This window comes from Amblyomma maculatum, chromosome 1 (assembly GCF_055883805.1).
Source record: "Amblyomma maculatum isolate TAMU_Amacu chromosome 1, ASM5588380v1, whole genome shotgun sequence".
Taxonomy (NCBI): domain Eukaryota; kingdom Metazoa; phylum Arthropoda; class Arachnida; order Ixodida; family Ixodidae; genus Amblyomma; species Amblyomma maculatum.
The window spans coordinates 37992217-38019306 of record NC_139344.1 but is presented as its reverse complement, the minus strand read 5'-3'; the positions used below and the strand labels follow the sequence as shown (position 1 = coordinate 38019306).

Genomic DNA, 27090 nt, shown 5'->3' with positions numbered 1-27090 from the left:
GGACTATTTCATTCTTTCGAACACGTGAGGCCTTACCAAGAAAGTTGTGAATTTTCCATGAGTGGACCCACCGTCACGTTTGCACACGCCCGTCGCTTACCATCAAGAGTTTTTAGGGGCTCCTACAAGAATGCTCGTGTCGGTTTCCTCTGGGGAAGAAACGAAGTGGTACTTTCGGTTTCAAAAGCATGGCTTCAGGTAGTCAGTGAAATACAAACTTGCTTGGCGCACAACTATTCAGAGGCAGCGCCATGGCGCATGCTCAGATTGCGTTTATTGTGTCTTTAAAACTCCAGACGAAGTGAAACGGCTCAAAGATGCCTACCGTTACTTCTCTGGGAGGACTTGTCTTCCTCAGAGTGCGTTCTTGTTAAGTTTACGTCGATTCTTGAATACGAGAAACGTCGGAGCTTCAGCATGCCAAGGTTTTCTTTGTCTTATTCACATTGAAAGAAAACGTCCTTACTTCGTCTCTGGTTTGAGTGCAGCTTGCATGATGTAAACTTCGATATCAAGGCTCCTCAATCATCGTTTTCCTTTGGGCAGTACCAGTGGCGTAACGCAGAATTTAAGGTGTTTTAAGAACGAAGAAGAGTATGGAAATATGTGCTGGATGATTGATTGAGTGCGAGGTGAATTAAAATTTCGACAGGTTTTTTTTTTTTTTTTTTTTTTTCTGTGCGTCTACTCCTGGTACCACAGGCTGTGAACGAAAAGTATTTGCACCATCTTTCCCCTCTCATTACATTCAGTTCGTCGGTGCAAGAATTACGTAAATCTAAGGAGTATGCTTCGAAGGGACCTTTCGACTGGCTGCTTAAAAATGAAGTAGAGTTTTAGTTTGCGCCTATCGGTCTCTTTGTATATAACGGGAGGCAGCGAAAAGATGAGAACGAAAAGCAGAGAGGACTGACGTTGCAGCGAATTCCTGCGAACGTGTGAAAGAAGTGAATTCGTACAATCTGGAATAGACTTTTAGTGTGCAGTACAGTACCATGACCTAAATGTTAGAAAGTTCAGAGTATTCAGAGTGTTCAGAGTATTTGTCATATATGACATGGTTTAAAAGATGTGTCGCACCTAATCTGAGCAGACACAGACGTTTTTCGTGACAACTGTAGAAAATTGGGAAAAGAATACGTACGCAGTTTATTTACTTTTCCTGATAACGGCAGCGCGCAGGGAATTAGCCGCAAAGGAGCGTGGGAATAAATGCAAGATAGAGCCTTTTATTAATTTATTACACTTTTTTTTATCATGGAGGATAGGTTTCTGCACTCTGTGTAGTTTAGTCCGCGATTCACAAGCGCTCAGAAAACAGTGGTGCTTTCTCTGCTACGTTGTCTGCTGCGTCGTCTGCGGCTTCGTCTGCGGCGAGGGCGCGTCCTTTTACTTTCGGCATCCTTTGAACTGCAGCCTAGGGGGAAAGCAGTGCTGTACCAAATGCTCTAAGCACACCTGAGCAAATCAGCTCGAATTCTGTCGTCTCTAAAACACTGAACACTGTCATAACCAAAAAGTACAACCCGTAACTTTCGTGCCTATATTTCTTTAATGATGCCTTTCACCGTATTCTCATGCGGTGCTCTCGAAAAATCGTAAACGTGGCCAGCGTATAGTGACGCAGCTTAATAGAGATGGGCCCTGGGGCCGGAGCGTCGGAAAGCCTTTCTGCGGCACCTTCACGATTTTCAGTTTTCTTTTTCTTTTAGGGCTCCCATCATCTAGTCTTACATCTCGTTTTCGGCTTGCGCCAATCAGGATTTATCAAACTAGGTCATGCTATACATAAAATCAACATTGTCCGTAATATTACACGTCCAGGGGCGGGAAGAAGAGGGTTCTAATTATAGTTTTTTCTTTATAAACGTTCGTGCCAATCCAGCCTCCGCCGCATGAACACAACCCAGAAAACGTTATTAAAAAGCAATTAATTTGTGCGGGTTCTGGAGAAGTTGAAGGTTCCAGGTAAAGAGACCGATTCAACGAGACACATTCACTGGACCAAAGAGCGCGCAGGTACTATGCAGGCCCAACAAGCTACGCTTCTTGAGATCCTTAGCAGTTGTTCGCACTTCTGGACAACGAGAGCTGTTGAGTGGCGCACGTTTAGGTACACCTATGCATGTTGCAAGACCTATGTTACGACGGTACGAGCATCTAACTTAAATTAAAAAATAATGCAAAACGGAATCAATGCTTCAGTCACTTTAACAACAGCGAGTAATTGGTAACATCCAAATACAGATAAAGCATACTGCTCCCAAAGCTTGAAACACCGCAGGCTAAGTGTTCTACAGCAGTAAAAGGAACTCTGCAAAGGTTGAGGAAAAAGTGGGACCATTTTCGAGTCGAATCATACTGACTGATTGGAGAACAAAAGTTCTTTGCACCACCGGAAGTGTCAAGGATCCGCTGTGGCGCAAAATAGCATCTAAGTCAGTCAGTGCCCATCCCTGCACAACCATATTTCGCACCAAAACTGCGCGATGAAAAATTAGACGAGCTGTACATGCAGCTTAGAGCATCTGCATGTGTGCAGTGCACAATGTTTTCCAGAAAGGACAAGTGGAGGAAGGATTATCTTGGATGAAGAGAAAGCTCCAATTTCCTCTGTAATTCCCAGTCGTCTCTGTGTGACACCTAAAAGCATTTTGAACGTGTTTGGAAATAAAACTTGATAATAGAGCAAAACTTAAGTTCACTGTCAATTAAAGAGAATACTCGTCACCACGTTCCCAGTTTCTGCTAGTAGTAACCTCAGTCGCTTTTGGACGTTAAACGTAATAAAACAACAAAGTGTATACTGAAGCCCTATTGCATTAGTGTACTCCACACATGCACGCCAACACACACACACACACACACACACACACACACACACACACACACACACACACACACACACACACACACACACACACACACACACACACACACACACACACACACACACACACACACACACACACACACACACACACACACACACACACACACACACACACACACACACACACACACACACACACACACACACACACACACACACACACACACACACACACACACACACACACACACACACACACACACACACACACACACACACACACACACACACACACACACACACACACACACACTGTTTTTAAGTCTTCTTTAGGGCTTTTCACGCCGATATTAAGTTTACATTTTATTTTATTTATTCGGCAACTTTGAGTTATGGCGTCACGTGCGTTAGTGGAATGCGAACTGTCGTGTAGTGCCCTTTTTCTTACCTTGGTTTTGTCGAGACGTCCACGGTGGCCGCTTTTCTATGGAGGCGAAGAGCTAGACGCCCGTGGGCTGTGGGATGTCACTGCATGTAAAGAACCCCAGGCGGTCGAAATCTCCGGAGCCCTCCACTACGGCATCTCGCATAGCCTGAGTCTCTTTGGGACGTTGGACCCCATCCAACAAACCAAGCCAAACCCTACATCAAGGGAGAGCCGTGTAGATCAGCAACCACTTTCTTCAATCTTCAGTTGCATCATTAAAGTAACCGATATTTATAAGCATGCGACAGCAGTTCGGGACATATTAATTAACCATTACTCCCGCACTTTTGATAAATAGGTATATAAAAGAAAAAATGACAAGTTTTCTTTATTTCTCATAAAATGCATGCACGTGAGCAAATGTAGAAAGACCAGAGGAATGCTGGCAGAAGTTTTTTCAGCATTATCTGATAGTGCAGGCTTGTTATCGCGATATACGCGCCGCGACATCCTTAATGTGTGGCCTGCTCGTACATGCATGTCGATTGAACAGGGCTTCTTGATTTTTTTTTTCTTGTTTTTTTTTTTTTTTTTTTTTTTTGTAGTGGAGGTACCAGATGGATGGATGGATGGATGGATGGAATATAGGAGTGTCCCCTTTGAAACGTGGTGGTAGCAGTAGCTATCATGCTCATTTTTCTCCCTATATCCTAATTATTGTTTTAGATTGGTTAACTAAACCATCATTCTATTTATTAAATTTTTGTTTCTACATTACTAACATTATGTCACTTCTCTGCTTTTAAGCCACCAATCTTCCAGTCGTTTTTTGCTAGTTTCCACCGCCGGTTTATTCACCCTGCCACTGGTATCTCTAAACCCCAGAGCTTCAGGAAATGTGACTGCGCCTGCATCAACTTCCGGATGGATACCATTAAATTCGAGTATAATATGGTCAATTGTTTCCACAGGGACCACTCTTCGCACGCGCGCTGCGGCAGTTTTTGTCGACGAGCCAGTTAGGTGGAGCGATCCGCGTTTAATCAGTAAATCTTTGCTGCAAATCACTGTCGCAGTTTGTGCGTAATCTCTGTGGGCTGTCTAACGCAGTGCAAGGCTTTCACTCGACGGTGGTTATTCCCATGTGGCCAAACTATTTTGTGTGTCTCCTGTGAGAGTCGCCGTCAGTACCAGGCACAGAAAGACGGCGGCTTACCGAGCTTAGCTCGAAGGGTGGGATGTTAGCGTGCAGTTTTCAGCCGCACTGTCCGTTCGCTAACATGCGCGCAGAAGCAAAAGTAGACCATTCGCGCAAAGTTATGCCAAGAGAGTGAACTGCGCTAAATACTTACTGATAAAACGACTTGCACGCGTGCACTCTATTTTCTAACAACCTGCCAACACGCAAGTGAAGAGTGGTTTCCTGCAGCATCTCTGCTTAAAAAGCCGTGTACGATAGAAACACGCGCGTCAACGGGCCAGCATATTAATGAGGGCTCAATGTGCATATCACGACAATAGGCACACGCCGGCAGTGTGCGCTGAAAAAACAGTTCCGCTAACATTAATGTGACCTCCCTACATAGCGGATGCCTATATATGCTGTCAATGGGACCGAGAAGTGAAGAGTGTCACAACGGACGGCTTAATAAAGGCGCAGCCAACCATGCAATCAAAACATAATAAGCAAAAGCATGTCCCAGCTCTAATCGGTTAATGTCGCGCATGAAGCACGCAAAAAAAAAATGAAATCCAAACACTTTCGTTGTTGGTTCAGTGTAAAAATGTTAAAAACTCAGAATAAACCCTCTCGAGCACGTGCACAAACACTGTTATGCTGATCCCTTCTAATGCGCTTGCATAGTCAATTTCGGCCGATCGTATCTGCGCAGGCCGAGATGATGTCCGTGTTTGACATGGGCGTCACTCCCGAACGCATAGTGTATGCCAACACCGTCAAGTGCACGTCACACCTGCGTTTCGCTCAACAGCGGGGAGTCACTCTCATCACGTTCGACTCCGTGGAGGAACTCGAGAAGATTGAAGACACAAACGCCAGGTTTGTCGGCGATGGTTCTAATGAATATCTCCTAAGCCAAGCTCGTGACTTTTTTACTTTCTCCTGCCCTCCTTTTCACTTCTCTTACTCCGTTCATTTCTTCTCCTTTGAAATGACGGTGACCGTAAACTCGTTCATCACATCGGATACCAGAAAAGGTTAAAGAGCGTTTAGAAGGTCGCGGAAACTAAGGGTTAATGTAGGCCAAAGGGAAAGTAAATGTTTGTCTTGGCGCACGTCCGCCAGAAGTTTCATCTGCGCTTATCATGATGTACGTGTACCTTTGGTCCGTCCTTGGCTGAAATTACCTGAAAGTTGAAAGCGTATAGACATCCCCTTTGAGCGTAGTTTCGTATAGGGGCAAAAGCGCGACAACAAAACGGGGCGAGAGAGAAGCGCGCAGCGAGCGGCTCACAAAATTAGTGTTCTCTGCTCACCAGTCACCCCTCATTAGGAGAGACTAACCAGTGGACGCCGTCCTGGGTATCGACGTCACTATTCAGGATCGGCCGCTAGAGCAGATAGCAGAGCAACTGGGTTTCGAAGGGGAGCATGAGAGTGCTTTGATGTGTATTTCTGCTGCTTTCCGGCGCGCGCATCGCTGTAATATTTTGGAAAGACGATCTCCGATAGCTAATCGCCGCTTTGGGCTTAATTATTTAAAATGCTATACCATGGTCAGTGGCCCTTTAAAGAACACCAGGTGGTCAAAATTTCTCCGCAACCGCCTATCTCATAGCCTGAGTAGTTTTGGGCGTTAATCCCCCTAAACCAATCAACTATCTTTTAATTCTTCTGTATTTCTTTCTTTCTGGCTTGCTTCCTTTCTTCTTCCTTTCTATCTTTCTTTCATTTCGTCTTTCGTCACACATTTCTTTCCTTTTTCCTTGCGTTCGTTATTCCCTTTCTTTCTTTCTTTCTTTCTTTCTTTCTTTCTTTCTTTCTTTCTTTCTTTCTTTCTTTCTTTCTTTCTTTCTTTCTTTCTTTCTTTCTTTCTTTCTTTCTTTTCTTTCTTCCTTTCTCTCTTTTTATTACCTTTCGTTCTTTCTTAACGGGATACCCCTTTCTGAAGAACCCCGCCGGGGTGGCGCAGTGGTTATGGCGTTCGACTACTGTTCCCAAGGGCACGGGATCGAATCCCGGCCTCGGCGGCCGCTTTTCGATGGAGGCGAAAAGCAAGGCGTCCGCGTGCTGTGCGATGTCAGTGCACGTTAAAGAACCCTTAGTGGTCGGAATTTCCGGAGTTCTCCACTACGGCGTCTCTCATAGCCTGAGTCGCTTTGGAACGTTAAACCCCACTAACTAAACCAACCTTTCTGAAGTCTGCAAAAATAGCCGGTCTTTGTCTCCTATCTACAGTCATGCCTCAACCAATAGAACTCTCCGTAAACAGAGCCTCTTTTCTCTTGCTGCCTAAAACACGCGGAGTAGAAGTGAAACTCCTTTTAACCTCCTTAAACAAATCATTGTTCGAGGTGTCACTGTTGCCATTTTTCAAGAAAAAACTGCGGCAGGATGACATAATAGAAATTTGAAAAAAGGGGAAAAGCGGCCTTTGACAACAAGGGCCCACTTAGTATCGTCTCTTTATTATGTACAGAACTCCAGCTGAATTCCCTATTGTTCGGGCTTGCGCTCACCCGAAACTGTAGTTTTTAGAACCTTAACTCAACGCTGTCGGAGAACACTGCGACAGTCATGAAAACACCGAGTTATTTCTACGACTTCTTCTTCGTTCTCTTCAAGTTGAGCTATGTTTATTATAAATAAATCAGGAATCAAGCTTTTTTCCTTTATTTTGCCTCCACCGCAGCCCAGCGTACAAGCGATGAACCGATTTTTAATAATGATGTGTCGATTATGGCGGACCAGAGCCCTGATGCGTGCATAGTAGATGCTTTATGAAGATAAGACGTTAGCAAGGTGGAGTGGAATTTCAAATTGTCAGCTTGATAAATACGTATAAGAGGTAACATAACATCATTTGATAGCTTTGCTGACATTCTTCTTTCGTTTCACTTCTCTTCTTTTAGTAGAATGAAAGAAGAAAACAGTAAGGGAGTCATCATCATCATCATCATCATCATCATCATCATCATCATCACTACTAGTCTGGCTGCATCCACTTCAAAGAAAAAGTCTCTCTTAGATCCCTCCGACTAACCGGGGCCTGCACCAGCTGCATCCATTTGATCCCTACCAACTTTCTAATCCCGTCCGCCCACCTCACTTTCTGTCGTCGCTTGCTACGTTTGCCTTCTCTTGGAATCCACTCTGTCACCCTTAGAGATCACCATTTATCTTGCCTTCGCATTACATGACCTGTCAATGCGCATTTTTTCATCTTCCTTTCTGATAGAATGTCATTAAGTCCTATTTGTTCCCTGAACCGTTCGGCACGCTTCCTGTCTTTGAATGTTATACCTGCCATTTTTCGTTCCATAGCACTCTGCGTGTTCGTCAATTTAAGTGGAACTCTTTTCGGTAGCCCCGTTTGTGCCTTTGGGTGAGTGCCCGTAAGGTGCGATTGTTATACACTTTTCTCTTTAAGGAACATGCCATGAATGATCGGGTAGTATATGCCGAATTCGTTCCAGCCTAATCCAAGTTTTCAAGCTATTTCCCTTCCCTAATCCGAACCTGAGTCTATATACATGTCCTAAGTAAACGTATACTCCCCTGTCACTTCCAGCGCATGACTACCAATCGAAAACTATTCCTTTCCAAAGCAGTTGCCTGCATATTTATTTTTCAAGCCTACCATTCGGCATTAACTGTGTCATTAATCATGTTTTGTAATAGTTCATCTGAGCTACTCCGCAAGGCAGTGTCATCAGCTAATCTAAGACTAAATAGGTATTCTTCATTAACCCTTGTTCCTAACTTTTCCCAATCCGGCTTACAAATACTTTCTGGAAGCAAGCGATTTGGAAGTACTGGAGAAATCGTGTCTTCTCGGCTAACACCCATGCTTATTGCAACTTTATTACTTTCTTTATGGAGGACTACGGTTGCTGTGCAGCCATTAAAGTGCTTTCTCATATGGCCCCTCTGCTCCTTGATTTTAACTGCTGAGACTTCGATTGAGTCAAATGCTTTCTAGCCCTTGACTACTTGATTGCTTCCACAAGCCCCGAACCCAGACCGGACATATTCGGCCGGTATCTTGAGCTGCATTCTGTGCTAATTTCCTCTGAGGACTGCTTCGCTCAGCGTGCATAAAACTCGAGTGCAGTGCTACGTTTTGCTCGAAAGCGTTGTTTAACTTTCAGGTTGCTGCTGCGCATTACTGCCAATGAGTACGGCGTCCAGCAGAGCATGAATGCCAAGTACGGGACCTCGTTTCGAGAGGTGGCGAAAGTTCTGGCTGCAGCTCGCGACATGAACCTGAACGTTGTCGGCGTGTCGTAAGTACGCTTTGCTCTCTCAGGCAGGTTGCGCTCTGGGGAATAATGCTGGAAGTGCGAAAGACGGAAGAGCAGGAGGTGCACAACTGTAGCTTACATGCCTAGTAATGGGTTGTCTCTACTCTGCCACTTCTGCTTTGAAAAGTTTATTTTGAATGGTCATTGCAGATTTCACGTCGGTTGTGCGTACAAGCACCCAGAAATATTCGCACTAACCATCGAGGATGCCAGAGCAGTTTTCGACATTGGCGCCGACATGGGTTTTGAAATGACGATCCTGGACATCGGAGGAGGATTTCCCGGCGGTGCTCGGAAAAGAGAGCATTTCCACAAGGTTTGTTCGCGACACCCTTACCTCAGCAAAGCATTGTTGACGAGCTTTTCCTTTTTGACGAGTTTTTCGGCGACGTATTTTTGTTTTCGAGTGCGTCCTTACAGATTCAGAAACGTTTCTCAATACCATCATATTCTACTACACGTAAAACCTACGCTTCACAGCCTATATCCGGATACAACTCGAGAGCGCAGCGGCAGTTACCCTTGAAGCAAACCCCTTCAGCCTGTGCCGTCGAACGACTGTCAGGACGTCACAATTAAAGTACCTACTATTCACCTGGTCTTTCACGCTAGGAGATTAACCGCCATGTCATGAGAACCAATTCAAGGTATTGAGCGGATGACCTTCTTTGAGCGGCATTTGCCGCTACATTCCTGAGCTGTATCTCGCTATAGCAGCCTTCAGGCTCTTTCCGAAGCACTTTTAGTCCCAAATGTTTTGTGATTCTGTAATATTTAACACACCTAGTATTTTCGCGCTTACCTTTCTTGCGCTGAATAAAATTAAAATCCTTTTAAATTCAGATGCACAAATTCTGCTAAAAAAAATCGCCTTGCATATGAAATTTAGTAATTCGTTTTTTTTTTTCTATTTATAACCAGACCCCCGATATGGTTAGCAGCACTGGTTTGCAATCGTGTCTACAAATTGTTGTACCTGAATAGAATATTGCGAAAATTGTTCTAACAAGGTCGAGAAGATTGAGCGCCTCACTGCCACAAATTCTGACATTGCATTCTAAATGACGAACCGACGCACTGAAAAAGTAATTTTGGTTCTGACTTAGTAGGCTTTACTGTCGCCCACATGTTTACTTGCGAATGTACTTGCTCGTCTAGATGAGGTGAACTCTAGGAATTACGGCGCCGCAACGCTCGGAAGTAATATTGCGGTCACGTGGAATTCCTGCAGCGGAGATGAACTGCCGCTGCTTTCGTAGCTGCGCCCGAAACAGGAGGATGATTTATGCTACCTCCGCGCAGAGAATTTCTCATCATTTTTCATATCCCGCGGAAGTCACGTTCAAGAGAAGTGAGCTAAAGATAGCTATAAGAAAATGGTGCTGCAGCCGGTGGGGAAGCAGTAGACTCATTAAATATAGGAGACGAAGGGTGCTGCTCTTAGCGCCTGACAGGTAAAAAAAAAAAATTAAGGCAAGGTTGCTGCAGGAAAATTGTTTGGAGAAAAAACGTATTGAAATGTAGAGAACTTCACATTGTGAACAGTTACGAGTCGAAGTGCGAACTATTTGCGCGGATGTGAAGACTACTTTCGCCATGATTTCCCAGATTTGTTCACAATAATCCAGCCACCAGTATGACGGCGTCCCGCGCGAATTGTTTTTGACAAGTTTATAGAGACGTTTAGAGAGAAAAGATTTAAATTTTCTTCAAGCTACTCGGGGCTCAAAGTATCGGTAGTATAGTCGAGAACACGTGTTTTCACCTCGGATCCATCAAATGTGTCGGATGCTACACTTACTCGGGAGAACATTTTGTGGGGCTAACGTCATTAAATTCTCGCATATATGCAATGGTAGATGCCGGCGTTATTTTGTTGGAACAGCAGTCTCTTCTCTCTGTAAGTGCTTCACGCTGCGGTACCCCTGAAGCTCGGCAATTTAGCGACTAAACGAGTTCCGCTTCCACTGGGCGAACGTGGTCCCCCGGAAGCATTCTGTGTATCAATTTCCCTGAGCGTGAACCGCAGGTTTTGATTTATTTGATTTCTTATCGCGCTCACGCTCATGTCAAAGGCGCTCGCATCGTGATGTGAGTTTGCTGTCGCCCTGGCCCATCGGACTATACGCCCGGTGCCAGCATCTGTGCCAGTTTCGGACAGCGACTACGAATTTTTCTGTTACAACCGCGACAAAGGTTGGTTGGTTGGTGGGGTTTAACGTCCCAAAGCAACTCAGGCTATGAGAGACGCCGTAGTGGAGGACTCCGGAAATTTCGACCACCTGGGGTTCTTTAACGTGCACTGACATCGCACAGCACACGGGCGCCTTGCTTTTCGCCTCCATCGAAAAGCTGCCGCCGAGGCCGGGATTCGATCCCGCGTCCTTGGGAACAGTAGTCGAGCGCCGTAACCACTGCGCCACCCCGGCGGGGTCCGCGACAAAGAGCGCTCGCTTAATTCTACAGTGAACTCTCGCGCGCACGTGTGGCATGCACTAAATTTGTCAAGAGTTTACTTTCTGTTTCGAACTGAGCAAAATTCATAAACCGAAACAAAATCAAATCATGCTGTTCTGACCAGCGAATTCATACATTTCTCATTTAAAAGCAAAAATAAAGAAAAAAAAACAGCTCTGATAACGAAAGAACCCCTGTGACGCATAGTACGTATATTAGTGCGTAGGATATCAAGATGATCGTCCGTCAGAGCCAAGACGATGAGGACAAAGGAATAAATAGCCCGGTAAAGCATGAACTTTTCCTACATTTACCTCTAAAAGACTTAGTTTCGCTGGGTGATACTGATTTTCTAAATTTGCTATTAACAGTAAAATGGCGGAAGGAGACAGGAAATAATAGATCTTGTGGTTCGCCCACACCCAATCTACTAGTAATGAATTTACGATGCAAAGGGGGGTTGGGAAGGGAGGAGAAAAAAGGACATCCTAGGCACTAGCTACTACAGTTCACCGTGGATACATAACTAAAGAAGGACACCACATCTCAGCTGGTGATAGAAGTCAGCTATTCACATTTACTCAACTTATTTGGCGTGACCATCACAGTGCCTCTGATTGCACACAATGCATGTCCCGATTTTATTTTTTTGAGGGGGCAGGGCTAAGTTCACACAGAATAATAGTTTTTACTATATCTTTATAAACAAAACTAAAAATTGTGATCCGGAAGCAATTTTCTGTGATGGCAACGCTTCAATTAAACCTACAGTTTCACACCGATAAAAGTCAAATCCTAAATTGACAAGCTGTATTGACCAAATATATTGCATGAATTTTTACTACCCCCTAAGGTAGAGTTAATTGCCCATATTTACATGCAATGCATATCATATAAAACTTGGAAGGCTACCGTTTAAGCGGTTAAGAAACTTTCGCGCTCTTTTCAGCTGCAGCTTTGGTGATATAGCTCATATCGAAAAAAAAAAAAAACAAAGTTCTCCATGTGTTCGCATTACTGCACGCTCCATGTGTTTCAGCCTTTGTGCATACAAGGCGATATATCTTGGGGCGAGCAGGAATAGCTTTTTTGGTGCAGTTGTTCTCCATGATCCCTAATGCGCACTTTACTGACCGGTCCATATTCAGATCCTGAGCTTCAATCCTCAGCGCGTGGCAACTATCTTCAGCGAGGATCAGCTCACCCTCTTTCACTTAGGTGCCTCGTTAATCTACTCATATGTTTATTATACCCTGTAATTCTGGACAAGCATATGTCTCAACATGAAGTTGGAAATGAATGCAGTTTTCGTAGAATAATGTGGCGTAACATTCACTATATCTGCAGACAATACCCCTCCCCCCTTTCGAATGCTTGAGGTTTTCTGCCATTTATTGTGACAAAACGCGAAACTGTGGATTCCTATGGCACTCCTAACTACTCAGTGCTAGCGCAGGACTAACTACAAAAACAAGGTTTCGTTGCTCATTGGAATATTAAATAATTGCCATCGATAGTGTTGTACAGCATTTTATGCAATACTATTTTACACTACTTCATAGTTGAATCCCAAATCAAACAAACTGACTTCCAAGAAAGCTGAAATTGAACGTCGTGGCGGATTTTATGCGAATTCGAAGCTTGGTTCCTTTGCTATGCTTAGAGTATCTCATTCTAAAGCATGGTATTCCTAAATGCAGTGTTCTACATCTGGCGATGGCGACTATTCCAGAGCACACTTCGCAAGGAAATGGAAATGCTCAGAAATGTACGCGCTGTTTTCTTGGAGAACTCATTCCTCGTGCATTGTTTGCTTTTCCTCAAGCTTAATTTATGGCGTATTTCCAGCGTTTATTCCATCAGCTACAGTATACCTAATCTGAGAATGAGCTGAGCACTCCACGCATTCTTTCACCGGCTTCCCCATTAAATGAACGCTATTCCTCGTACACTGTGTGACCCTTCTGAATTATTCTGTTCTCTTAACCTTCTGTGGCAAGTAAATATATCTTATGCCTCAAACAAATAAAAAGTTCGATGCACGTTCTTCTTATAAGGCGCCGTTCATGTATAGGGACACATAAATAAGCGAATACCAAAAGCCGATAAACATACTGCAAGTTGTTCTGGAGCGCGCGATCAGTGTCTGTGGCGATAAAGGGACCACTGATTTCGAGTGTTTTGTGAGGCTTCCTCAGCACAGCCTCGACTCTCAAGGCCTTCACTGATATTCTGCCCCTTGTGCCGACCTGAGTGCTACCTGACGGTTTGAGGTAGCGCTTGAAAGACGAAGAAGTTGTAAACTCTCGCGTGCTTCGGCTAGCTAAGACGGTGGACTCTTGAGCCTGTATCTTTGTGTTACCGTTTCCCGTGAACCCGTCTTGACTGTGTGTCTCTGCCCCTGTTGCCGATTCCCATAAATATCTGTCTTTGTGACAACATATAAGTGCTAAAAAAAAGGCCTATATATATATATATATATATATATATATATATATATATATATATATATATATATATTCACCATTGAATGAGGCCCTCTTTAGAGCACTGCGCTAGCACTTGAGATGTGAAACATGCCACACACACACACACACACACACACACACACACACACACACACACACACACACACACACACACACACACACACACACACACACACACACACACACACACACACACACACACACACACACACACACGCACGCACGCACGCACAAGCACACACACACACGCACACATACACAAAGAAAGGTCATGGAAGGCAGTCCACTGAGTGGAGCTATAATAATGTCAGTTTCTTAACACTGACCAGGCAGTTACCTTTTTTTTAATTTGTTATCGCTTCTGCATTCATATCTTCCATATACTGAGGCCAACTCGAACAGGGAGGGAACCACGTAGTGTCTGATGGTTGGGCAGTGAGGTGCCTTGAGGGCAAAAATGGATTTCTTGTAGCCCTCATCAGAGTATGCAGATCCTTCCACGCGAAGATAACAAACTGGTCGACCATGACTGCCGAAAATCGATACAAATATGGAGCACTCTGTCGATTACTGAGCATCGAGAACAAAAAATTACATTTTTGTACATCTGAGGAAACGTTGTGCTCAACAGCTTTTGTTATTATTATCCTAATTTCCAATACGTCAAGCAGTCAAAATCATCAATGGCCAGATTTGCGACGAAGCTGAAAAGGATCGCTCATAATGCTCCCGCCCTTATTCATGACTACTCTACCCTTGCTTGCTTTAAACAGGAGCAGTTTGCTTGAAAAGTATATTGTCTTACTTTTATACATATCTCTAATTTATTTAATATCAGATCACATCCACCATTTTCATGAGGATGTATACAGAAATTTATTTCTAGATTAGATTTTTGAGAACGTTTCATCGAAGCCGAAAGACGCAAAGCATCGAACGGCTTCTCTATAATGCCAGGCAGCAGTCAGTTTGAAACTCACCATGGCCGTCACTTTGACGTTGGTCCATACTCCCCATATGAATCACAGAAATGTTTCCAAAAGCACTGGGGCCTGCGTTTTATTCCCGAGCTACAAAAATTTATGCATCCGCACTCTTTGCTCAATATGTGCCTTACCTGAATTTTTTCAACTTTTTACTTACGGGTAAATATTTATTGAAATGCGTGGCAGGAGGGGGGAAGTAGCATCTAATACAAAAGTTTTACCTTGCTATAGTTACGTTTACATGAACTCGACTCGGTGGAGTCGAGTCGGGTCCCCTTTAAAATTGAAAATTTATCAACAATGAAGAATAGAGTAAAGAACTGGTCACGAGTTTTCTTTTCAAAACTCCCTCTTTCGCTAGAATAATCAACTCGATTCCCATTCTGTCGCGTTAATGTATAAAGAGCAAATAAAACGACTTCCTTTTTTCCCTATATAAATCACAAAAGCTCCGGACTGGCGGCACAACGCTCCATACATTTTTTTCGCTCTCTCTGTCTCTATCCCTGGAAATCCCACCTCATCAAAAAGTTTCTTTGGGTACAGTGACATAATCTCAATCGGCATTCACAGTAAACTTCTTGAGACCGACTTGCAGAACGGAGACACAGCTCCTGCCGGCAGTGTACCAGATCCCATTCACAATCACAAATCTTTATAGAGAGATCGGATGTCTTTTCCTGCCCCCTCACCCAGACCTCACTCGAACGCAGGCAACGACGCTGCGCACACTCCAGACCCAGTAGATTCTCAGTCATCTGAGATTGCCATTGATCACCATTGGAGAATGTCCGCCCGCATACCCAATTGCCCATAGGCTGAAATTGCCACACAAGTACAATTCCTATGTGGGTGCGTGGGACATCCGCCTCCTCAGCTCCTCAAACTTTGCTGCCAGTCCCCTCCGAGGAGGGCTGGAATATACTCCTGAATATACCAGGTAAAATGACACAACTGGCACTTCGTCACGTGGGCTCAGGAAGTTGCGCCCTCCTGGGGACCCATCAAGCATTACCAAGACCCCCTGCCCTAACCGAACATATCCTACGCAATAAAATTGTTTCACTCACTCGCCCATTCGGCTGCATTGAACGCAGCCTTTTGGAACAGGAATTTATATTCAGTATGCGTAATTCGACCTACTTTGTATCCTAACAACGCAGAGTGAATGCAACACTGAATTATTGGTCACGCAAAAACAGTTAACATTTGTGAGGTCATTTTCCAAGACTCCCGGCGTTTTTGGACAGTCGTATGTCTCGGAACCGTTCGCCCCCCCCCCCCCCCCCCCCCCTGCCCCCAAATTTTTTGCATAATATAAAAGGCGGAAAGTGAGGAAGAAAGGCTCCTGTTGACGCCGCGACCTCAGTTTAATTCGTCAAACCTGCTTTGGTGCCGGTATGTTGTAGCGTCTCTCTCTCTCTCTCTTTTCTCGCTGGCTCTCTCTATCGCTGACAGCAGCTTGGGACGAGAAGTATATAGCCGTGATGGAGGGCTCCGGGTGACTGGAGTAGATCATTCGCCAGAAACGACGTCCCAAGAATAAGGGCCGTCTTCCTACGGTGTACTCAATTGAAGACCAAGACGGGTGGAGTTAATGAGCCGCGGGAGATTGTTGGGCTCATTGAAGAAATTCTATGTTTGCACTGTGCGAACGAGGGGACACCGGGTTTTTATTTACTACTTTTTTCAATTTACAATACCCTTAAAGACCCGCAGAATGATATTACATAAGGGGAGGGGGGGGGGGGGCGGACAATACTGTACGCTCACAGATAAGACAGGATGCAAAAACAAACACAAAAACAGCAGGCCTATACAGACGAAACCGCAGCAAAAATGCATCGTAATTGTTAGCACACGCAACGTCACTAGGCAGCTCAATCCAAAGTTTAATACCCAATAGCAAAGGTGAGGGCCTGAACAAGTTAGTCCTGCATTGTGGTAGGTATACCTTGAAGGGATGGTCGGTGCGATGAGAGATCTATGATGCAGGGCGAATATGTTGAAGTCGGAAAGCGGAATTGCTGTGTGATAGGGTTTGAAGTAGTATAGAAGTAAAGAAGTGCGTCTGTGCTGCTGAAGCGTTTGTATATTTAAGGAGGTGCAGAGCTGTGCAATAGTGTCGTGGGTGTAGTTTCTTGTTGTAAAACGAATCGCACGATTCTGCAACGATTCCAGAGGCTGCGTTAAGTATACCTGATGCGGATTCCAAATAATAGAGACGTATTCGAGCTGAGTTTGAGGTCTGACTAGAGTGTCATATGCCAGAAGTTTTGCGTCAGGTGTAGCCATGTAGTGTGTTTTTCGAGTTAACCCTAGTGTTTTACTCGCTTTGCTAGGGATATATTGAACGTGCTGATTACAAGTTGGATTAATTGATATTCAGTATTGCACGGCCGGTGCTAATTTTTAATGCGCTTATACAATCGCTCTTCAAACAATATGGCAATTTATCCATGTTTGCATGAGCTTTAGTGCTGTCTTTAACTGTTCACGCTCAGCGTGCTACTTGTGCGGCGACGTAAATGTGGATGCATCAACTAACTCTGCTAAATGCGTCTGAGCCAGGAGTTCTTGGCCGGTGACGTCATTTCTAAAGTCAGTAACGAGTTTTTCTTGAAAGTGGTTGCTCTTTGAATAAACTCATGCTCCGATTACAATACACATTTTGAACGGCATAAAGAGTGAACTGACTTGGTAAACACTCTGTTTATTCGCAGCAGGTCGAAATTGTCGAGTCTGATGAACGCAGTGGTGACTCACTGCTCTTTAAAATAGAATGTGAGATGTCATCTCTTTACTTTGGTCGTAGGGAGGAGGTATACCGCGCAATTCTTGGAAAAAAAGTTAATCATGCTGTTTGTTTTGGTTTGATTTGCTTTATAACACTGTTTGACGTCTCAAAGCGACTCAGGGTAAAAGGGACGCCGTAGAGAAGGGCCCCTGGAATTTCGACCCCCTGGGGTTCTTTAATTTGCACTGACATCGCACAGTAGAAGGGCGCCTTGCTTTCCGCCTTCGTCTAAAAGCGGCCGCCGCAGCCGCGTCCTTGGATTCAGCAGTCAAACGCCCTGATCACTGAATCGTCTGGGGCGCGAAGAAGCGTGCTGTGAAGGGGCAGTATGTATAAGCGCAAAAATTTATACGAAGAGTATGAAGTTGCGCTCACAAATTTTCTTTACTATATACTGGCTCAGTTTCCGCAAAAAACGACGAGAGTCGTGCTCTGCCCACCCACGCCATAGCAGACCACGCGACGAAACTCCGCCCCTCAGCCTTCAATCTGCGCTTGCGCGAGCTTCCCCGCGGGGCGCGCTTCCAGCGCTCGCCGCATCGCTAGGCCGTGAGCTCCGAATTTCCCTCTGTGAAACAGCCTGTACACATACGCAGCGTCCTGAAAGGTTTTCAGCGCGTGCAAAAGCGAGTGATTTTGCAAATACCGGTTGCATATATCTGCCCAGAAACGGAGATGGGAGGAATCAAAACATTTACAAAGATATTGTAGCACATCACTAATTTATGCAGAAAGAATTTTGCTTCCACAATCATTGAGTGGCGAGTTCAAGGCTGCATAGAATCGGAACGAGCTAATGATTGTTAGGCATGCAAAATCGGGGATCTCAAACTCATTTTGCTACGCACGGTGAAATGAGAAAAGTATTGCGGGCCAGGAGCCGGAAAATAACTACAAATAAGACGATCGCAATAAATAAAGCCAATAAAAATAACAGGCATTACGTAACAATAACATATGATAAACCAACCAAAACATTTCGTTCCAAGGCAACACTCTCTCGGTAATCACGGGGTTGCAGAGGAGCGCCAGAAGTGAACGTGCAACATAGCAGGTTTCTTGGACCGAACTGCTCAACCGCGGTCCAGAATTCTCTCCTTGAGGCGCTAGTATGGGGTATCCTACACTGGTCCAGAGCTGGCGTCCGCGACTTCGTCAGCCATTCCGCACCGAGAAGTCTCTGAGGTGACGCAGTGAATATGCAAGATGGCTTCCACCGGGGCAAACCACACCTGTGGGTTCTTGCCCCAGAACGATGGCAGGCGAAGCTGAATGGCTACAACGTTCCGTGGGCGCGAAGTAGTGTCAGGTGGAAGGTCGCCTGAAAGCTGTGGGTTGCCGGGGTCGGACATTGCGAAACCCGGAATCACCACTGTCGTTAATCACGGGTTGCAGTGGAGCGCCAGAAGCAGACTTGCAACACATCAGGCTTCCAGAACCGAACTGCTCGTGCCCGCTTGAGCCCCGGGCGCACGCACACGCTGTTCGGCTGTATTTTCTTCTTCTCCATATTTCATAGCAGTCACCAAGGCGCCGGCATGGCATGTCAAACTTTGCGTCACCACATTGAGACTTCATAGATTGACTGATTTATAGGAAGGGAAAGGCGCGGTAACTGTCTCATTTGTTTTCTGTGTACACCAGACAACCCTTCCATTCTTCACTGAAAAAAAAAAAAAAGTGGCTTGTGCTTGATTGCGCCTGAACGCCGGACAGCCGCTATTCTGAGGATGGCCCGGAGCGAGCTACTGAATATATACGGCGGTTAATAAATACCACAGTCACTTATCCTCGAAGAAGAGAAGTGTTGACTTGAAGAAGTAGGCGGTAGGATAGTTAGAGAGGATACTGGTAAACTATAAAAAAAAAAAAAAAAAAAACGAAAGATTTTATTAAGAAGTTCAAATTCTGAAAGCTCCAACCGAACAGACAAGATAGAACTGACAGAGATATAAAAGCTAACCAATAAACGTAAAGTGGCCGACGTAAAGAAGTATAACATGGGGAAAATTGAACGTGCGCTAATGAACGGGGGCAGCCTTAAAGCGGTAAAGAGAAAATTGGGCATAGGCAAAAATCAGATGTATGCGCTAAGGGACAACGCGGGCAATGCCATCACGAATATGAACAGGATAGTCAAGGTCACCGAGGAGTTCTATACTGATCTATAATGTAGCCGAAGTAGTCAGGGCAATAACAAGATAGGCAGTAGCGAAAAACAGTCAGACGTTTGCCAGTGATGAAGTGTGAGGTTGAGAAAGCTTTAGAAACTATGAAAAAGGGGAAAGCAGTAAGGGAGGACCAGGTAACTCCATATTTGTTGAAGGACGGGGGGGAATTTGTGCTAGAAAAACTGACCACCCTGTATACGCAATACCTGGGGACTTCGACGGTACCGAAGTCATGGAAGAACGCTAACATTATCTTAATTGATAAGAAAGGGGACGCTAAAGACTTGAAATATTGCCGGCCAATCAGCATACTATCTTTTACATAGTATAAGGTGTTTACTAAGGTACTCGCTTACCGAATCAGGACAATCTTAGACTACAATCAAGAAAAAGATCAAGAAGGTTTTCGGAAAGGGTATTTACTATCGATCACATCCATACCATCAACAAGATGATAGAAGAATGCTCGGATTATAACCCACCCTTGTACATAGCATTCACTGATTACGAAAAAGCATTTGACTCATTTGAAACCTCCGCAGTCATACAGGCATTGCGAAATCAATGTGTAGACAAACCGTATGTGAAAATACTAGAATATATCCATAGTTGCTACACAGCAGCCATAGTTCAACATAAAGAAAGTAACAAAACTCCCATAAATAAAGGTGTTAGGCAAGGAGACGCGATCTCTCCAGTACTGTTCACAGCTTGCTTAGAGGAAGTATTCAGAGAATTTGAAAAGGAGCAGTTAGGGATAAGGGTTAATGGAGCATACCTCAGTAATCTGCGATTCTCTGATGACATTGCCTTGCTAAGTAACTCAGGGGATGAACTGCAAAGAATGATTGATGACCTAGACACGAATAGCACAACAGTAGGCTTGAAAATCAATATGCAGAAGGCTAAGGTAATGTTCAACAGCCTCGGGAATTAACAACCGTTCACAGTAGGTAACGAAGCACTGGAAATGGTAGGCGAACATGTCTACTTAGGACAGGTAGTAACCGCGAATGAAGACCATGAAAGGGAAATAACTATGAGAATAAGATTGGGATGGAGCGCATTTGGCAAGTATTCGCACATTATGACTAGAAGCTTACCGCTTTCGCTTCAAAGGAAAGTACACAACAGTTGTATTTTACCTGTACTCACCTATCGGGCAGAAACGTGGAGGCTAACGAAAAGGGTTCTACTTACGTATAGGACAACGCAGAGGGCTATGGAATGAAAAATGGTAGGGGTAACATTAAGAGATAGGAAGCGTGCAGTGTTGGTCAGAGAAATAACTCAAGTTACTGACATTCTAGTGAAAATCAAGAAAAAGAAATGGGCGTGGGCAGAGCATGTAGAGCGTAGAGAGGACAACCGATGGTCGCTGAGGGTAACAAACTGGATTCCAAGAGAAGGAAAGCGTAGCAGGGGGCGGCAGAAAGTTAGGTGGGCGGATGAGATTAAGAAGTTCGCAGGGGTCAAGTGGATGCAGCTAGCACAGGACCGGGTTAATTGGAGGAATATGGGAAAGGCCTTCGCCCTGCAGTGGCTATAGCCCGGCTGATGATGGTGCTTTAGGGGTAGTACTAGCATCATCAATTCTAGGAGTGACAAGACTCGATTAACTAGAGACTGGTAACACATCATAGTTGTCATCTTTAAGCCCCGTGATTGGTATTTTTAACATCTGGCTCACAATAACACGCCCGTTACTTTTCCCGATATCACTAACTTCAATAAAAGCAGTACAAAAAAGGCTTGCCACAATTTTCCATCGCGAATGAAAATGCACGCATGAACCTAGTTAACGCTTACGTTTTTTCTTTGTTACAAGTTCCAGTCGCAAGGACTTTACGCTCCTTCCGTCAACGGTGGTTCTCGTAGGCCACCCTGTCGCAGCATATGTGTTATGTTCTTATCAGCACAAGTTATGCGTATAGTGTCAAATAGGAACGAAAGAAAAATCTCTGATATATTTGTGCTTGTGCTGGTGTGAGGCATAGTCAAAATACAGATTGAGTTTGTTAGTGCTTAGTGAGACGCTGGAAAGGAAATAAAGGCCGGAAACTGATAAGCGTCATATTAAAAACTTTCAACTCCTATATCTTACAGATTTATATTATGCCTTTAATTTGTATTTTAATCGTCTGGGAACATTTTGGACATACTCCGTCAATGTTTTAGAGTACTGAAGTACTGCGCTGATTTTTGTCTGTTTTCTTACAAATGGATTCTACAACGAACCAGCGTATTCTCTCCCAGCCCTTTAACTACAAAATTCTCCATATCGCTTTTGCTTCTTCTGCCATGATGTTTCTCCCTCCTTGTTTTCCATTTTCGATGGCAATATATTTGTGGTGTCTTTCTTTTTTTGTTGTATTTGTTGTTGTTGTTGTTGTTCACCCAAACGTGCTGAATACATTTCGTTCGGTTAGTACGAAGTTCGGTTAGTACCAGCCCTTATACATAGCATTCATTGATTACGAAAAAGCATTTGACTCAGTTGAAACCTCGGCGGTGATGCAGGCATTGCGAAATCAGGGGGTAGACGAGCCGTACATGAAAGTGCTGGAAGATATATATAGTGGCTGCACAGCAACCATAGTTCTACATAAAGAAAGCAACAAAATTCCCATAAAGAAAGGTGTTAGGCAAGGAGACACAATCTCCCCAGTACTATTCACAGCTTGTTTAGAGGAAGTATTCAGAGACTTGGAATGGGAGCAGTTAGGGATAAGGGTAGATGGAGAATACCTCAGTAGTCTGCGATTTGCTGATGACATTGCCTTGCTAAGCAACTCGGGGGATGAACTGCAAATAATGATTGATGACCTAGGCAGGAAAAGTAGAAAGGTAGGCTTGAAAATCAATATGCAGAAGACTAAGGCAATGTTCAACAGCCTCAGGAAGGAACAGGAGTTTACATTAGGTAGCGAAATACTGGAAGTAGTAGGCGAATATATCTACTTAGGACAGGTAGTAACCGCAGATCCGGACCATGAAAAAGAAATAACAAGAAGAATAAGATTGGGATGGAGCGCATTTGGCAAGCACTCGGAGATTATGACTAGCAGCTTACCGGTATCGCTCAAGAGGAAAGTATACAACAGTTGCATCTTGCCTGTACTCACCTATGGGGCTGAAACGTGGAGGCTAACCAAGAGAGTTCTACTTAAGTTGAGGACAACCCAGAGAGCTATGGAACGAAAAATGGTAGGGGTAACATTAAGAGATAGAAAGCGTGCAGAGTGGGTCAGAGAAATAACTCAAGTTACCGACATTCTAGTGGAAATTAAGAAGAAGAAATGGACATGGGCAGGACATGTAGTGCGAAGAGAGGATAACCGATGGTCGCTGAGGGTAACAAACTGGATTCCAAGGGAAGGAAAGCGTAGCAGGGGGCGGCAGAAAGTTAGGTGGGCGGATGAGATTAAGAAGTTCGCAGGGGTCAAGTGGATGCAGGTAGCACAGAACCGGGTTAAGTGGAGAAATATGGGAGAGGCCTTCGCCCTGCAGTGGGTATAATCAGGCTGATGATGATGATGATGATGAGTACGAAGTTCTCACGTATCTTCTAGGGACGATGAGAACCGCTGTTAACTAATCAAGTTTTAGTACCTGTTCCATTCTTAAATCATCTGTTGTTGTATTTTGTTTCCCACGCTTCGTTTCGCTTGCGTAATCAGCATATTTTGTACATGTTTGCTTTCAGCGCAGATTACTTCATCTGCCATAGTACCTGTGTGGTAAAGAGCGATATGCTGATTATCATTATTAGCTTGCAGCAGCCATGCTACGTCTACTGCGCCTTTGCGCACACGCATTATTATAGGCAAAATAAATTATCAGTGCCGTTACTATTGTCTTCTTTACTTCCATTACAGCTGCCACCACGCCGACCACCATCACCGCCCATCATCACTAACCAAAAAATTTTGAATTCTATCATTGCCATCACAGTTGCCAGGCATGCCTAGCAGAATCCCTACCCGTTATCACTAAAAAGCAAATTATCGGTACCATTACTACCACTTTTAATATTTTCCATCGCCGCTACCACCATGCCGAGCATATAGTATTCACCAACCGTCACTAACGTTGCCTTGTGATCTTAAAGGTATGTGAAGCAGTCCGATCTTCTCTCGACGAACACTTTCCTGCTTCGTCTGGAGTTGAGATCATCGGCGAGCCGGGCCAATTTTTCGTCACATCTGCCTACACCTTGGTGACAAAAGTAGTCGGCAAGAAAACAAAGGAGCTCATCATTGATGGTCAGTCAATTTGTTCCTTAAGCATCGTGAAAAATATCTCCATTGCTGCCCTGTGCTTCCAAGTTGATTATTTATGAATCGAAATAATGATTGTCTAAAAACCACTTCGTTGTTTCTATACACTGCATTTTGTACGTGTTACGTAAACTGCTTGTAAATTTTGTTTTCGTTCTCTTGTTTTATGCTCAGGAATGGTGCACAGCCATGAAAATATATATATCAATGAAAGCAAATACAACAGCATACCCCGCGACTTGTACCCATTCATGGACATCAGCTACCGTCCGCTAGAGGTAAGACTTCTTATTTCCAAAATATTTTCTTAGGCGGCATGTGCATGCGACTTTCTATAAATATAGACGTTTTTAGTTTAATTTTTAAACTGCGATAGTGAACTAGAAGGAATAAAGAAAAAAGAAACAACCGTCAGAGTCAATACCCACCGTCACTGTGCTTCCTACCTTTTCTTTACGCATGATAAGTAAAATGAATGTAATTGAAGCTTAAGCGCAGATGTTTAAAGTGTAATCGACTAATGCAAGGATAGTTCAGCTAGTTTGGGAGACTTCGTTAATCATGTCTGTCAACGCCTAAATGAACTTTACGCAACTTAAGAAATGGGGACCAAGTCAAGGTCTAGACAAATTATGCGATGCTGAGAGGCGCAGGCTCAAAGTCACAGGAATGACAAGAGAAAAGTTTACGAGACAAGCCTTAACTTTCAACAAATGACCTATTAAAAAAAAATGATGGTGGCTTAGCTTGGTTAAGCCTGGATATCAGAAGCGAAAAGGTTCGGCGATGCCATGGCTTAGCTTCTGCTTCCTCGGCGTAGTTGTAGCTTACCTTGTTGTTCACGGTTGCACCTTATAGGTATTCCATGGCTTATCCTCACGGTGAGACATTGATTACAGCCGTACAGCACATAAGATTAAACTTTATTTCGATTCCACATCATCATCATCATCACCGTTACACTTCTGTGTAGACATAAACACAGCCCGGTGATCCGTATAGTAACATGCAGCTGTTTCCGCAGTTTTGGCACAGTATTCAGACTTCATATTGCATGCGCAGAAGCGCGCGGCACCGGCTAAAGGTCAACCGGCGGGATCGCCGGCTCCGACCACCTGCGCCTCTCCTGTGACATCACGTGGTTTGCGCATGCGCAGCTGTGGCTTTTTCTGATGACGGAGCACACGCGAGACTCAGACTTGAATAGCCTAGTGAAGCTTTTCGCTTCAAAGTCCAAGTGGGAGCACCGCGCCTACGCAGAGCTTTCTCATTCATAATCACGCTGATTTTGAAGATTAAGCGGAGAGTGGTGGAGGGGCTGAAGGCAAGGTACAGATAAAGGTCTTCTTCTAAGGGAAGACAAGGAAGATAACGATCTTTTCTCTGATGTATAGGTAGGAAGGAGATCAAAAGGCGAGAAAAATATAAACACCGAGCCAGCTTGACAGGTGACGCTTTCGTGGGCGGCTCACGGTAGCAACCTGTAATGCTTTTGTTTTTAAAGTGAGAGCCTTTCTACGCTCATGGTGCGAAATCCCATGCGCGGGGGTCGTGCGCAGGATCTGTGCATCGGAGCTGTGCGCTGATGTGTCAGTTGTCCATCATCTTGATGACGTCATCAGAAAATAAAAATCCTGTCTCCACCAAGACTCGAACCTCCATCCCTGGGATGCCTAGCCGAGTGCTTTAACCAACTGCGCCAAGCCCGGAATCCTGAAAAGCACTTCATAATTCTCCTTGTCTGCAGTGAGGCTGATAGTAGCGATGACAATGACGCTGCAATTAGTGATGATGGCAATGATTAGAGTCGCGGTGATAATGACGGTGCATTTAGTTCATAATGATAACGAGAACAAACGTGATGCACCGTGTGTAGCAGCAACGCTCCGGTTTTCACATTTCTGAAGTGTAGATTCCACGGTGCTCTCGAAATTTTTTCTCTCTCGGCCCGGTGTATGAAGTGAGAGGAAAAGCATGAACGCCTTTTTTAATCGCCAATTACTGGTTGTACATAAGCTGTAGCGATCATTTTTTGCGGTAGCTTCAAATGAGATTAACTCTCTAGCAATTTTATTTGTCTTTGTTATCTTCAGCGGACGCACTTTCGGTGTCCCTTTAATACGAATCCTGCCCAGTTGGCTTAGTTGCCTACGTTCATTCCTTTTCATATGATGACATGCACTGTATGAAACATCTTTATGGTCCATCACATCGCAGGCTCCCTATGACAGACCCCAAAATGTGCTCACCACTCTGTGGGGCGCCACATGTAACCCCATGGACTGCGTGCTGAGCAAGGTGCCCTTCTTCGAGGTCTGCGTAGACGAGTGGCTGCTCATGGACAACATGGGCGCCTACACGCTGGTGTTGTGCTGCGGGTTCAACGGATTTCCCATGCCGGAAGTGCATTACATTGCTACGGCGTGGAGCGCTCCGCAGGTCCGCCGAACTATCGACGCCATGGTTGTTCGTGCTGGCTACGGCCACTTGCAGCAAGCCGTCAAGTGGCACCGCCTCAGAAATGGTATCTCACACAAAGCTTAGGAACCAGCGACGACACTTCATACCAGGAATGCCCCAAGTTGAATGTGCCAACGTTACAAAACATGCGTAGATCAGTGTTCTGTTTAGAGAAGTGTTAAACGACATTCTACAGCATCTATCAAAACTTTGATGATGTGCTATTGCTCCGCACATATTATACTTGCAGTTTTAGTCATCTTTCACAAACTGTACCTGGAATCCCGAACCGACCCTATCTGGGTATGCCAGTGCAAGCTAATCTACTTCATCCTTCATTCCACATCATCCTTTTACCGTCTTCCTTTGTAATATGAGACAAGCAATAACATTTTCGTTATATTGTATGTATTCGAACTTCTTTCTTGTAACTGTTTTTCCTAATAAAAGACTTCTTCGCCTCTGCCATGGGCCGTGTAACCATTCTGTCGTCATCGTACATCCAGGATTGCTGTCAGTGGTATGGGAAATCGCTCGGAATTGATTTTTCTGCCTACTGTGAAAAGAATGCATAATTTTCATTAGAAACCTACTTTTTATACATTTGAATCGAAAAACATTATTCTATAATAAAGGTTATATTTTAGAATATCACAAACCGAAAATTCCACCTATTTTAGGACATCAAAAACAGCGAATGAAGTAT

General features: G+C 44.4%; 1 protein-coding gene across 1 annotated transcript in view; it reads left to right on the top strand.

Annotated features, from left to right (window-relative positions):
• Positions 1-26844, top strand: part of LOC146202153 (ornithine decarboxylase-like) — a 34245-nt gene extending 7401 nt beyond the window's left edge. The window contains exons 4-9 of the mRNA XM_084584127.1: positions 5153-5319; positions 8592-8726; positions 8895-9060; positions 23756-23909; positions 24099-24202; positions 26142-26844. Of these exons, the coding sequence (XP_084440253.1) occupies positions 5153-5319; positions 8592-8726; positions 8895-9060; positions 23756-23909; positions 24099-24202; positions 26142-26468 (1053 nt within the window). The 3' untranslated portion in view covers positions 26469-26844. The remainder of the gene's footprint in view (positions 1-5152; positions 5320-8591; positions 8727-8894; positions 9061-23755; positions 23910-24098; positions 24203-26141) is intronic.
• The last annotated feature ends 246 nt before the right edge of the window (positions 26845-27090 follow it).